At 39.0% G+C, this 15,933-nt stretch overlaps 1 protein-coding gene across 2 annotated transcripts in view; it reads left to right on the forward strand.

The window, feature by feature from the left end:
- Positions 1-992: 992 nt before the first annotated feature.
- LOC131219002 (cyclin-dependent kinase C-1-like) overlaps positions 993-15,933 on the forward strand; it is a 119,242-nt gene continuing 104,301 nt past the window's right edge. The window contains exons 1-4 of one of the 2 annotated variants that reach the window (XM_058213953.1): positions 1,093-1,115; positions 3,395-3,486; positions 4,347-4,437; positions 5,072-5,202. In XM_058213953.1, the coding sequence (XP_058069936.1) occupies positions 5,137-5,202 (66 nt within the window). In that variant the 5' untranslated portion in view covers positions 1,093-1,115; positions 3,395-3,486; positions 4,347-4,437; positions 5,072-5,136. Of the gene's footprint in view, positions 1,116-3,394; positions 3,487-4,346; positions 4,438-5,071; positions 5,203-15,933 lie in introns of both variants that reach the window. The other variant, XM_058213951.1, reaches the window with a different exon arrangement.

Here is a 15,933-nt window from a genome sequence, read left to right on the forward strand (position 1 = left end):
CTCTCTCTCTCTCTCTCTCTCTCTCTCTCTCTCTCTCTCTCTCTCTCTATATATATATATATATATATATATATATGGGAAAAGGTACTATGCGCTCGACCTCACGAGTCTGTCCCATGAGGTCGAGCTGTGTGGGCCCCACCGTGATGTGTTTCGAACATCTAACCCATCAGTCAGATGCACCATTCCATCGTGGGCCTAGGTCTCAAAAATCAAGTCAATCCGTGACTTGTGTGGGCCACACCACATACAGAAGTGGGGAGGGGTTGTGCACCATTAAAATTCATAATCATTTCTTGGGCCCACCGAGATGTGGTTTGCAAATCCAGCCCATCCATTATGTGTGTCCCACTTGGCTGAGGGTTCAGACCAAGTTTCAACAGCAAAACTCACGTGGGCCCCACCAAGTGCTTTTATATGTTTTAACGGTGTCTTCACATGATTTTAGATGGTATGTCACACCTGAGTTCCGTATACGGCTGATTTTTGGGGTATCCCATAATTTAGAGGGTACCCATCAAATGCACGGTGTTGATGGTCGACACGCATGACGGTGGGGCCCACACAGCTCGACCCCCTAAGGTTTCATGGGATTCCGCATCGTATGGACCATTCGGATTCGACACCCCATGACACGTGTGCAAAGGTGCGCACGTGCATAGGTGAGCATGCCTCTATATATATATATATATATATAAAGAATAAACAAAAAACATTCATATAAAAAAAGTTTTGATTTGTCACTCCCTCCCAAATGTTATTTTCTGCTTTTTAATTGAATTTGCTCCAGCATTAGTGAATTCTCTGCTTATTTTCTCTTCTTAGAAGGAAGTTGAAGATGAAATTTAGTTTCTCTCTCTCTCTCTCTCTCTCTCTCTCTCTCTCTCTCATGTTGAGGTTGGATGGAGGATGAACTGAGACATTCAACTAGATCTATGCCTAATTTGAAAGCCTAGGTCATTCGACAAATTAAATCTTTTTTTCCTGCAGTAGGAAGAGTGAATTATGGATGCAGCAGACTTGGGGAAAGACAAACTTGATGAGTGGCCCCCAAAGGGATGTCGAAGCATCAACTCTTTTAAGATATTATTTGAGATTGGGGAAGGAACACATGGGTGTGTAGGAAAACAGACCTCTTCTATTAGATTCCTAAAATTCATTGAAATTCTATCAAATGGCTACTTTGCTGTTATTATTCTTTCCTTTGGGTGTGTAGGAAAATAGACCTCTTCTATTAGATTCCTAAAATTCATTGAAATTCTATCAAATGGCTACTTTGCTGTTATTATTCTTTCCCTTGGGTGTGTAGGAAAACAGACCTCTTCTATCAGATTCCTAATATTCATTGAAATTTTGTCAAATGGCTACATTGTTGTGATTATTCTTTCCCTTTTTTCATGACGTGGCCCTTTTCCTTTGGACTTATGAGATTTATGGTCTATTGGTCATTCCAAACTGGAAACCTGATTATTAATTGCATTTATTTCTGTTCTTTTAAACATATGAGATGTATGTTCTCTCAGATGTATGGACTTCTGATATGAATCATTGTTATAAAACTGGTGAAACTAGCTTGTTGATTGCATTGCTCTGGTGTTGGGATTTTAATTTCTCATTGTGTAAATCCACTGTACTTACATTGCATTCCATGATACACTATTCAGATACATATATAGATATATGCATGGGGATTAGCTATAAAAGAATTTACAAAAACCTCAAACTGCAACACAATAACATTGATGCCTTTCAAGTCTTATAACTATCAGAAATCAATGCTTTTTTTTCCATGCAATTAAAAATACTTGCCAAAATTTTATATTTATATCATTTTGGGTAACAAACAGAAAATCATACATGAAATATTTTGCCATTTTCTCTCTAAAGTATTGAAGTTTGAACATCTATACTAAAGATGTGACAAAGAGATCATCAGAAACAAAAACATGATATCTGTTTTAAAATCGATGGCAAATGATTATATGCGAGTTCTACCGTGAAGTTCATATTTGTCAGCTCAATTGCCTTTAAATTACTAAAAGAAAACTATTAGTAGTGTATTGCTGAGATTTTGAAAATCTCATGATATTTTTGAGAAAAAATAACAAAACAATATTATCATGAGATTTTCAAAATATCAGCAACATTCAATTTCTCGTGATTTTATTGCATTATTATCTCAATATTATCGTAGAAATTATTTAGGATTTAAACTAACTCATTAATAAGTATATACTTAAAAAATTATAACTATTTATTAATTTGTAGTAAATATTTTTAATATTTTTATTTTTAGTGAGATTTCTCGATACTATCCCGAGAAAACCCTCGTATTTTGAAAATCTCCCATGAAATTACTGTTTAAGGAGAAATTTCTGAGAATGAGATTTGTCACTATGGCATGTAAAACACTGTGCATCTTCATCACAGTGCATTTCCCAATGTAGCAACATGTGCAAGCTCCAAATAGTGCATCAAGTGGGCCACAGTGTGCAGATAATCTAGCCCAAAATAAGGCCAGTCCACTTACAGGTCTGCAACAGTTTATTAAAAGACTGTATGTATGAAACAAGATTTTCCAAGCCATCCACTTGCTTTATACACTGTGGACCACCTGATAAGCAAACTGACTTATTCTAGCTTAGAGATCAAAAGAGGCTCACTCAACTGGGGGACTGCTATGATCTTTTACACGTGTGTAACATTGGCATGTGCAATGTGGTGTAGATAGACAGGCCTGTATTTGGACTTAGCAAAATTGTGTAGATAGACAGGCCTGTATTTGGATTTAGCAAAACTACTACCATAATTAATTTTTATGATAAAACAATAGAAGGTGTGGGAATCTAAGCTATTCTCATTTTGGTTCTGGTCACTTATCATAATGGACTTATAAAATACAGAAGTGTGTAGCAAATGTTTTTTTTTTTTTTTTTTTTTTTTTTTTTGTAGTATTGATTAAGAAAACGAAACAAGACTATGTTCTACCAATTCCGAAACATGCATTCGGGGAGCATTAGCCTGTCATGATTCTTGCCTATGCTTGCTGCAAAATTGCAATTAAGTCAGACACCCAAGAATCTGCATTCCTTCATTTAGTTGGACCTTTCTTATACTTTGATGGTTTTTCTGTTGTAACATGCATGTCCCATTGTTGTATGTTTCCTTTTTTTATCTCTTGATAAATAAATACACAGCTTTTTTATTGGTTGAAATTTTGTAATGTAAAATTGCCTGTTCAAGCACACCACGATATTCTTTTTGAGTTTATTCTTGGATTTTGCTGGTCAATGCAAAAACATCTAGGATTAAGTAATTACTTTGCAATCCATGTATGATTGTTAAATGGACAACTACTTGATGATATTTTCTTGCTCTGTTTCCAAAATTGCAGTAAAGTTTATAAGGCTGAGGATATCAAAACAGGGGAAATTGTTGCTTTAAAAGAGATAAAAAAAAAAGCATTCTGCCAAAGGCATTTCATTGGTATGGTGCTTTTCTTCTGTTTATCTATAATCTATTAACCGGTGTTCGAAATATCGGTATTGCATTACGTATCACATTCTTGGGATACGGATATGTATCAGTTATCGCATGGGATATATCGGTTGTATCGTGTAATGTATCTTTGTTGTTGGAAACATAGGGAAACGTTGGGAAATTGGTTGAATTTTTCAATGAAACTTCGGTGATTGTTAAAAAAGATATCAATACACACTTATAAATCAAAACATTACAAAAAATAAGTACACATAATAGGTTTTCTTTGTATGGGGTCCTAATCTATGCGTTGTCTAACTGAATTGATGCAAGTATATTTGATGTCTATTCATATAATTTATAAATGTAAGAAGACATGTGGAAACACAAGCAATATATTCAAAAGCAAAAGAAGAATCACTAGATTAGGTTACATACATGTTTGATTTGATGTTTGGACACAAAGATTGCAAACGATTTTGTGAGAAATTGGAATTTTTTTTATTTTTTCAATTTTTGTCAACCTGGTCCATCTTCTCCAAATTTTGAAATTAAAGCTCCCAATCCATGATTTTTCATGCAAAGCAGGATCGAAATAAAAGGATCGAAATTCAAAAATGCTAACTAGATCGAACATGTAGGATATATTGCACTACTTGTGCGTTTCGTGTTGCACTGGTGGGATACAAGATATATTGTGGGATATATTGGCCGATATTGTCGATATTTAAAACACCGCTATTAACCGCACTTCATGATCAGCAAACAGTCAGACAAGGTATCTGTGAAAGTTGTTTTAATTATATATTCACTCTTCTTTTTTTTTTAAATGCAATATGGTGGGCCTTTTGTTTTGTGTTTTGCAGGAAGAACGCAATGCCAAACGTGAAACTGGAATTTTAAGCAGACTTAAACATAAAAACGTGATTCACTTGAAGGAGATTGTAACATCTAGAGGTTCCATTTGAATTTTCACATTTTCCTTTTCTTCTTTGGTTAACTAGTGGTTCTGATCGTACATATATCTTATCATGACTAACAAATTGTTCTTCATATTTTAGTTCACACCTTGAAAGAGACGATGATCAAGGAATGAGTTGTCAACATTGCTTCCAATTTATTTCATCTTGCTTGATGGATATATTAATTTGTTTCTTATCATTTTTCACATTTATAATCAAGTGGTCTACTTGGAAATCAAGCCTATCCAAGTCCCATTGATTACGTTTTCATAATTATTATTCAGCAACCAAACTTACTTCCATTTTTCATAATTATTCTTTGGAGAGATTTTAGGGAATGTGGCTATGATTGTTTGCATTCTTTTGAAGAGTGCTTTCAGAAAAAGGATGGCCTACCCCTCCATTTTTAGGGTTGCCTAAACCTTTGATTATGTATTGTTACTTCTCCTTTCTTAAGTCTTATTTAAAAAATAAAAATTAAAATTAAAAGAGTGATTTCAGAAGTTTAGGGGCTTTTTAAGGGCCGAATGATGGTAGGTTAAATGTAGTGTCATAACATTTGCTTTCGAGGCTCACTACTAAGTTGAAGGAAATTACTAATGCTTTTACCATTTCCATGTGGGCTGCAGATGGCTTTAGGTGGGGAACTGTTGACAACAAGCTCACTGGTAGCACTTACTTGGTTCTTGAGTACATGGATCATGATTTGGAAGGTCTTTTAAATCGCCTGGATGTGGAATTAAAAGTTCCACATGTGAAGGTATCATGTACTTAATCGCTTAAAAACACTCATTTGGATTGTTAAATTCATTCTTGGAAATTAGTTGTTTTCCAATTTTCCTTGTTAGTGCTATATGAAGCAGTTGTTGGAGGGGCTCTGTTATTGTCATGATAATCAAGTACTTCATCGCGACATCAAAGGTTATCATCAAATATTGAGCTAGATCTTTTTCTTGGTTAGGATCTTATTTTTTTGCAGCGTCATTGATATCGATTTTCTACATCTATTCATGCAGTAGCCAATATTCTAATCAATAGCTCGGGAATTCTAAAGCTTGCAGATTTTAGCATTTCATGCTGGTTAACTGACAGGGACTACAGCGGACCTGCTCTTTCTTCAGCACAAAACAACAGAAATCTTACAAGAGAAGTTGTTACCTTGGAGTATAGGTATTTTTAGACCTTGATCACCATAGTAGTTAAGAGTGTTGATCTTCAAGTAGTTAACCTTTTCTCCTACGAAGAACTTGCACATATCTTCCTTCTTAACTGGTTCATGGTCATAATGGCATAAGTAGACCTCCAGAGTTGCTGCTACAAACCAAGGAGCGCTGTGATTATGGCCCAGCTATTGACATGTGGTCTGCTGGCTGTATTTTTGCAAGGCTTAATGGAAAACAAGTCATGCATGGGAAAGACGAGGTAGGCTTCTATGTTCTAAATCCTTAAATGGATGATTTGCATGGTGGAATATGAATTAGGTTTTCCTAATTCTGTGATTGTAATCAATAAAAGGTGGTTCAAGCCTAGTTCACCTATAGATCAATGGAGGTTCAAGCCTAGTTCACCTATCACCTATCATCACCACCACCATCATAAAGGCCTGATCCCAACTAATTGGGGTCAGATGCATGAAGCCTCTTTTGCCACTCCACTCTTCCACAGACCACATCCTCTGTTAAACCATAGGTCCTCAGGTCTTTTCTTATTACCACCACCGATGTCATTTTGGGCCTCCCCCTTGTCCTTTTAGAGCCTTCAACTTGAACCATTCACTCCTAACTGCCGCAGTTCTGGGTCTCCATTGAACATGGCCAAACCATCTAAGTGTACTTTCCCATTATCTTAGCACTATTGGGGCTACTCATATGATCCCTCTTATGCATTCATTTCTGATTCTATCCTTTGTTGTCTACTGTAAGAAATTTTGGTTTGGGTTTTGGTTGTCCCGATTTGAAGAATAAGCCCTCTACTTTGCGCTCATGGAAGAGAAGGTTGATGCCAGTTCTTGTTTTTTGCTTGTTGTAGGCTGATCAATTGCTTAAAATTTATGAGTTGTGTGGATCTGCTAATGAAGGCAACTGGCCTGGAGTTTCCAAGTTACCCAATTATCATAGAATCAAGCCAGGAAGTCCAAAGAAGAGACGCATTGGGGAGGTTTTTCAAAAGTAAGTAGTTACTATTTTTAGTTGTCCTTTTTCATACATAAGTTTCAGTTCGATTTTGCTTTCTCAAGTAGATTGGACTGAAACTGTTAGCAATCAAACACAGTAGTCTCTATTGCGTCTTTAGTCCTCTAAATTGTGAAATTTAATTTCTGTACCCTTTTCTCAACAGTCTTGAACCTGCTGCTTTGGCCTTACTAGACAAAATGCTAACTCTTAATCCATCTGAGGTATCACTTTCAAATGAATGTACTTATTTCAATTTCTCCATTAATCAGACTGATCTAAATGTATAGATATCTCTTTTGGTGATGAATGGTGGGAATTTCAACCTCAATGTCCTCAATGCTTATCATGACTATGAGCTAGCCTCTTGTTCCAAAGTTAGCTCTTTGATCTTAGTATTCCTTATTTGAACTTTAGTATACCAATTAGAATATTCATTATATAACAATTCTTTGCTTCTGTCTTTAACATTTTATTGTTTTAATGAATTCTCTCTTTATGTATGCAACTTGAACATGGATACTCATCTTTTTTGGTACCTATGAAAGCAAAGAGAAAACGATTGAAAGAAAAGAGAAAAACAATTCTCATTTGGTTTTCTGTGTATTTGAGACAACCAAAAGGGGTTAAATATATAGAGATCTACAGCCATCTATACAAGGTAAATGATAAAGACAGAATCATCTATCTATGGAAATTAGCTATACAAGGCATGTGGCCTGTCTAACATCCCCCCTCAAACTAATGCTGGTCATCGACCAGTAATAGTTTGCCAACTAGAAATGAGTGACGTGCAGAAGTGAGGGACTTCGTGAGAATGTCGGCAATCTGATCATGTGATGAGACATGTGGAAGAGAAATGAGCCTAGACTGAAACTTCTCTCGGATGAAGTGACAGTCAACTTCAATATGCTTTGTCCGTTCATGGAAAACAGGGTTAGAGGCAATCTGAATGGAACTCAGATTATCTACATGGAGTGGAGTAGGATCCTGTAGAGGAATGCCCAAGTCAGGAAGAAGTCCACGTAACCAGACAAGCTCACTACAAGCAGCTGACATCGCTCTATACTCAGCTTTCATGCTTGATTTGAAAATAGTGGCCTGCTTCTTACACTTCCAAGAGATAAGAAAAGTGCCGAGAAAAACACAGTAACCAGTGGTAGATCTTCGTGTGAGAGCACAACCGGCCCAATCAGCATCCGAATAAGCACGAAGGTCTAGAGTTGCCGTGGATGAGAAGAACAGTGATCGATCTAGAGTTCCACATAGGTAATGTAGGATGTGCAACACCGCAGTCATATGAAGAGTCTGAGGAGCTAAAATAAACTGGCTAACAACTTGGACAGTGTAGGCAATATCAGGGTGAGTTATTGTTAAGTAAACCAGACTCCCAACCAAATGGCGGTATAATGTGGGCTCCGCAAGAACATGACCATCGTCACGACCATATGGAACGTTAAGTTCTAAGGGAGACTGAACTGTCTTCTAATCCGTCAATGAGGTCAAAGCGAGAAGATCCGTTGTATATTTACGCTGGCTGACTAGGATCCCACGTTGAGAACGTGAAAATTCAAGCCCAAGAAAGTATGTTAGATGGCCTAGGTCCTTCATCTTGAAAGATGATTTCAGAACTTCCTTTATTGCCGAGATGCCAGTAGCATCGCTACCAGTCAGGAGTAGGTTGTTAACATATACGAGAACAATGACAATACCGCGATCAATGTTGCGCAAAAATAAGGATGGTTCATGACCACTTTGAGTAAAGCTAGCACCCGTAACAACATCATGAAAGCGTTGGAACCATGCCCGAGGTGCCTGTTTGAGGTTGTACAGAGCTTTCTTTAGGCGACATACCTTATTAGCAGAGATTAAAGAGCCAGGAGGAGGTTTCAAATATACTGTTTCTTGGAGGTTGCCATGAAAAAAAGCATTTTTCATATCCATTTGAGAGAGTGGCCAAGAACGAACGGATGATATTGCCAGAAGAGTACGAACAGTTTTCTTCTTGGCCACAAGAGCGAATGTCTCATCATAATCTATTCCGTGTTCTTGTTTGTATCCCTGAGCTACAAGCCGAGCCTTATATCGATCCAATGATCCGTCAAATTTGAGCTTTACAGAATAAATCCATTTACTACCAATTAATTGTTGGTCAGTAGGTCAAGTGACAATGTCCCACGTATGATTATCATCCAATGCTGCAAGTTCTTCTGCCATAGCCTTCTTCCAACAATCATGAGTGGCTGCCTGAGAGGTGATGAAGGAGGTGCTGGATCTGTCAAGAGGTGGTGCCGGTGATGAAGGAGGTGCCGGATCAGGATCGATAGAGCTCTGATACCATAAAAGCAAAGAGAAAATGATTGAAAGCAAAGAGAAAAACAATTCTCCTTTGGTTTTCTGTGTATTTGAGACAACCCAAAGGGGTTGAATATATAGAGATCTACAGCCATCTATACAAGGTAAATGATAAAGATAGAATATCTATCTATGGAAATTAGCTATACAAGGCATGTGGCCTGTCTAACAACCTAAACATGGGGTGATTAACTCGGAAACCTCTCCTATATTTGACACAATCTGTACATATTTGTATAACATAAATATGAATAGAGCTAGGCGCAATCTGAATCATGAAGCAAAAGCTTCTCACTCAACTACAGCGATGATTTGATCCACAATCCAACTACCATGAGAAGGAAAGACAAGTTCCGCACCTCTAATCCAGTGGCGTAAGTGGCAACCAAGCAGAGAACAGCCTTAATGAACAGGCCAGATTGCTGGGAAGCAGGCTACCATTTGTTCTCTTTTCAATCATTTTTCTCTCTTTTTATGCCTCTCTTTTCTCTCTCACGGAGATGCATTTTGTGATTTCTTGAATCCAAAAAATCTCTCCTTATGTATGTACATACTACATACATACTTATATATATGGGGCATGCTTCATTGTTACCGGTATCATCATAGCTATTAGTGGTACTGGGCTAAGAGAAAAACAATTCTCCTTTGGTTTTCTGTGTATTTGAGACAACCCAAAGGGGTTGAATATATAGAGATCTACAGCCATCTATACAAGGTAAATGATAAAGATAGAATATCTATCTATGGAAATTAGCTATACAAGGCATGTGGCCTGTCTAACAACCTAAACATGGGGTGATTAACTCGGAAACCTCTCCTATATTTGACACAATCTGTACATATTTGTATAACATAAATATGAATAGAGCTAGGCGCAATCTGAATCATGAAGCAAAAGCTTCTCACTCAACTACAGCGATGATTTGATCCACAATCCAACTACCATGAGAAGGAAAGACAAGTTCCGCACCTCTAATCCAGTGGCGTAAGTGGCAACCAAGCAGAGAACAGCCTTAATGAACAGGCCAGATTGCTGGGAAGCAGGCTACCATTTGTTCTCTTTTCAATCATTTTTCTCTCTTTTTATGCCTCTCTTTTCTCTCTCACGGAGATGCATTTTGTGATTTCTTGAATCCAAAAAATCTCTCCTTATGTATGTACATACTACATACATACTTATATATATGGGGCATGCTTCATTGTTACCGGTATCATCATAGCTATTAGTGGTACTGGGCTGTTGTTGGGCCTACGTGATGTTAGCACATCATCCAACCCAATACCTCTAGGAAAAAATCATCTGAACCAGTGGGGATGCCCACCCTTGATTTGCACCGGGACCCACCTAAGTTGCGAAACCGCCTAAAATTTGTCTTGAGCCTTCATTCCGGAAAGATGAAGGCTCTTTGTTGGAATAGGGGATTAGAAAGTTAACATGATTAGCGCGTCTGGACATTAAGATCAGCACCTGGCCTTAGTGATTGCTGTTAGACAGACTGAAATATACCATTTTACATGGTCACAGTTAGCCAGGATGTTTCTTTGTAGTTGAAAAAACTTGGCTCAATGAGATTCTAGGGACAGCTGCTTCCATAAACACAAGAAACGGTCTTGTGGACTTACAAAACGGATTGAGAACTTGCCAGTCGGTGGCCCCCGAGGCCTGATGGAATCCACTTTCTGAAGTGAACCCCGAGCCTCCTTTGGGGTTTTCTTAGCATTGAGGTCGCATGGTCCAAGAGAGGCATAGTTACCTCACAGCGGAAGTATGCTCTTGACCTCCTTCAAGAAACTGGCATGTTTGGTTCTCATCTTGCCGATTCTCCTTTTGAGGTGAATCACCTCCTGCATTATAAAAGTCGGAATATCTTAACAAACCAAGCATGTATCGTTGTTTGGTAGGTAAACTCATTTACTTGTCAATAACCTAACTGATATTGCATACACGTTAGTGTCGTGAGCTAGTTCATGCAAGCTCCCTTTGCTCACCAACTTCAAACAGTCTATTGGATTCTCCGATATCTAAAAGTTCGCACCAGGAAATTGTGTTTTGTACTTTGATCATGGTCATGTTCATGTTAGTGCCTACTATGGTGCTAACTAGTCCAGTTCATCTAACGATAGTCATCACTAAATGGTACTACAGATCATGCAACGTGTGAAGTCATATTAGTTGAACTGTCTACACCTGTTTCACCATATGGTGATCATCAAGCTGTGATTCATATCTCCTCAAATACTATCTTTGTGAAAGGACAAGACACTTAGAGGTTTTTGGTCACTTTATCCTGGAAAGATCTCATCTAGGCTTTTTTCAACGCCTCATGTTCATTCCAAAGATCAGCTAGCTAACATTCTCACTAAGACCATTCATTCTTCTCACCTTCGTGATATTGTGGGTGAGTTGGGCATGTGTCTCATCCAGGATTCTGTCAATGCCAGATGCATATTGATGTTGAATATTTGTTGCAAGAAGTGGGGCCGGGATTAGATTCCGTCGTTGGAGCAATGAAGTTGCAGTGGGGAAGCCAGTTAACCTGCATGCATCGCTTATTAGCTATATGTGCGCTATCTAGCTTGCATCATCATTAACAGTTGGTACCAAAAAAGAAAGCACCTGATTCAGTAGTATCAGCTGCAATAAGGGCTTGGTCTCATTTTGTTAATAAAAAATGGAACGCTGGTATGTTAAGGAATTGGTCCACTACGGAATCAGAATATAAGGACCTCAAAATAACTTCTTTTTGTAAAGCTTCCTTTTTTATTTTATTGAAATTTCATTTTACAGAATGGACCTACATTTAGACTGAACGACTCAAAATACTAAGGACAATAGGAGATGCACACAACAGGATTCAAAATCATATAATGGTCTGTTGAAGCTTTTTTATTGTTGTTTTTGTCTTATTGTTGTCATCTCTATATGGTTCATTTTACTTTAATGCTGGATTTTATTTCCAATTTTTACTCATCATGATCGAACTGAAGTAGATCTGCAAATTCTCTGAACCCTTCCTTGATAACTAAAATGCTATATGTTTGAAACTTGTGGGAGCTTATACTTTATTGTTGTCTTTTACAGGAACATGATGTTTTATACTTCGTCACATTTATGTTTCTCAAAAGCTTTTTGATGTTTGGGGTCTATCATTTGGCTCCTTGGTTAATCCATGATTTTTGACAGATATACGTTGGGACGCTCCCAACACAACATCATCATGTGTGAAAGGTCTGAGCCATTTACAGGCAGACGGACCACATGATGTACTTGTCCTTGTATCATCAAAATGGATTATGAGGGAAAATAATAAGAAAACCCCACAATTCAATGAGCATCTATGGCCTGCTTGATGAGTAGACCACCCAGATTTTTAACATATGGCATTCATCAAGGGGAGTGTTTAATGAATGTTTTTTATCTCACAAGTATGCCACAATGGCATGTATGTGACAACGGGGGTTCTCTTAACATTCTGAGATGCATGTTTGGGAATGGAATTCCTCTTGTGAAGATTTCACAAGCTTGGTCTTTCTCAAATGTCTTCCTCAACATGGATTTTTCAACTTGACCTTTTTCAACAGATTCAAATCTCCGAGTTTGTAAGATTTGATATTTCTTCCCTTTCATTTAAACCCATCCATTTTATGGATGATGGACCACCTATTATCTCTACCATTATATTATGGACAAATTGGGTAAATCGTGGTCTGCTTCACTCTCGATTATTTTTTTTTGGGTTAGAAAGTTTGGTTCTTTATAATTTTTACTAATGAAAATTTCCATGTGATTCATTGGAGCTGCTTGTGTTTGAATCATTCCTTTTCTTTCTCCCCTCTATGCAGAGAATATCGGCCAAGGATGCACTTAAAGAGGCTTATTTTTTTACTTAGCCTCTTCCAAGCGATCCCAAGAGGTTCTGCTTCCCCAATCTTTTAAAGATAAATGATATTATGCATTGTGGGCTGTATCATGGAAGTTCTCCATGCCGCTTCCTCCTGGCACTAAATGTGGCAAACATGGATGATGATTGGGACTGTTGATCTGGTGGCAGCCATGTGGTGATATGTCAAAATTTTGTAATGATTGAATGGCTCATCCAGTTGTGACTCTCTACAGCATGATGGCGGCTCATCAGATCTAGCCTATCAACATGGTGGACCACCACATCAATGGTAGCAGCAACAGCATATATTTGCCATGTGTACTGCAAGGAGGAAGGGAACTGCATCTCTCTGAAATCTGCTCTACCTCTACCAATTGAAGTTCAAAATCCTAGTCCTAAATACTCTTATGGCATTTCAAACTTCTGTGATTGCATAACCATATTCTTCCATGTTACAGCTTACCCAAATATAAATCCTTGCATGGGACCCAGCCTCCAAATAGAGCAAGATCAAACCTCCCCTTTGAACAGACTCAAGGACCCAACCAGCCCAAGGACAAATCCCAGCTTTCATCTGCCACTGGATCCTCCCAAATTGATCAAACAGAAAGGAAGCAGATTGAGCGATCCACAAAGCGATCAGGGCGTTGAATGCTCCATACACATCACAGGGGCATGTCCCACCAAATGCTGCAATGAAGTACATGTGACATCGGTCATGGAGCCAATGCTCCAAATAAACAGCACCAAGGTACTCAGGAAGCCATTATTCTGATACTCATGGCGGCCGAAATGCCAGATGGTCAAGATTGAGGTTGGATTAGCGGCTTTTATGCATAATTGAGACAGGATTTTGTGCTATAACATGTATACAAATTTGTTTCTCATTTCATTCTTCATAGGAACCTACACACATGGACCTCAACGCAAGGGATAAGAATGGCATATTGTACAAGTGGGGCCCCCTGGTTCAGCAACCCAGACCATTGGTCTGTGGATGGGCCATGGTCCATAAACCTCCTCGACCAGACAGACCTTACTCTGGACCATTCTATTCATTGTCATAGATGGTTGAGAATGAATGCAACAACAGTCAGTATTCAACTGATGGAAGAAAGCACCAATTAATGGCCAGGACCTTCCAGCTCTGGAGATCTTAGAGCCAAGCTTCATCTAGAATGGGGTCCAAGTCCAACAGACCAACATCTAGATCACTGAACTAAGGCCCAAGATTCGTCTAGTCGGTAAAAATCTAGTGAGGGTGAAGATTTTGATAAGAATAGTAGTATCTCCATTTGGAGGACTCCAAGGTTATCTCTGCTCAGCCCACAGGCATGCCACCAGGTGCCAAAACGAGCATCAGGTGGGTCCCATCATTTCGTTTTCTCTGCACAAAAATCAGGCTGATGCACGTAGATTGCCTACTGACAGTGTGAGTAGTGAGGTGGCTAGTGTCAGTGCTCTGTGGGCCCCGCTACGATGTATTTGTCCTATCCATGCCATCCATACATTTTTCCAGACTATTTTATGGCATGAAACCAAAAATGAGGCATACCAAAATCTCATATGGACCACACCACAGGAAAGAGTGGTGATTGAACACTCACCATTAAAAACTTTTTAGGGGCCACAAAAGTTTTGGATTAAGCTGATGCTTTTGTTTTCTCTTCATCAAGGTGTGCGTGGGGGTCGAGCAGAAGCTCAGCTCCCGAGTACCAACACATCACTTATGCGACATAGATAATGATGATTGAATGTTGTTCAATTAGTGCATTAAACATAAGTGGGATTATACCAAAATAACATATCATACTCCAGAGACAGCTAAATTTCGCAAGCAGAAGACTGTGATAAATATATAAAATATACAAATTGTAGCAAGTCTTCAGAGTGTGAATTTGTTACTAGGTTAAATATATACATGTATACTCCAAAAATGGACAAAATGAATATACATGGTGTTCCAAAAGTGTAAAATAACAAGTGTAATGGCATCTAATCAGCATCTCTGTAACCCTGTCGATCAGAACATGGTCTACATAGACCCGCCTAATAGCTGCATATAGGAGAAACCCTCCTTATCATCATAAAAGTCTAGCTCCGCCTCATACGCATCGCCATCATCTGAAACTAAAACAGGGTCTGGTGGGTATTTAAAACACCGTCCCGTAACGTGGGAGTGAGTGATCAACTCAGTGGAACAATAAAGCAAAGGTTAACATGTTATCAATTCAGTCAAGCAGTAATGATAACGCAATACAAGCAAACATCCCTAAGTACTGTGATTAATGCAAGAATGATATGAAATAATGATGCATGCCCTCACCTGCGCTCCCTCAGCGACTTCATCTCACGATCGCGCATGAAACACTTCCTCATTGCTTGACCTGCTACGCCAAACGCACACGTAATGCGGTGCATGAGCATGATTACCAAGTTCTTATTAGTCCTTTTCATACAGCAGGATTGGGAAGCTAAGGTACCTCCCTTATATCAATTCCCAAACAATGATCCATTCTAGGGTCGTCAGTCCTAGCAATTCTCATACGATGTTGCGGTTCTAGGTCACTGCAAAGGGCTCGTCACCTTATCAGTGCAGGCCTAGTTTGTACTCTGGTTGCTACGGAAAGACTCGTCGCCTCAACGCAGTCTCAGAGTACACTCGAGGTCACTACCACCCACACCCTACCAACTGGCAGTCTATTTTCGAAGGCTCGTCACCAACCCGACTGGGGACCACAGCCAGGCTGCGCAAGGGTAGGCCGACAGCTCGAATATAGTGTCTCATACCACCGTATTCGGCTCACGAGTTTGGGTTGCTCACTGGTCACTACGGGGAGGCTCGTTACCCCAGCGTAGGCCGACAGCTCGACCACGGTGTCCCATACCACCATGCCCGGCTCATGAGTCTTAGCGGATCGAGGTACCAAGGTTAAAAGGGTTTTCACTAGTAAGTTTGGTACCTTAGGTTCAAGCAGTAGCGTCTATACATGGTGAACATACATCGGGTCAATCGGGTTACTTGATGAGCTCGACTAGCACGAGCGCACATCGAATTGATCGACATAAAGTGCACGA

The sequence above is a fragment of the Magnolia sinica genome, chromosome 11 (assembly GCF_029962835.1).
Source record: "Magnolia sinica isolate HGM2019 chromosome 11, MsV1, whole genome shotgun sequence".
NCBI lineage: Eukaryota > Viridiplantae > Streptophyta > Magnoliopsida > Magnoliales > Magnoliaceae > Magnolia > Magnolia sinica.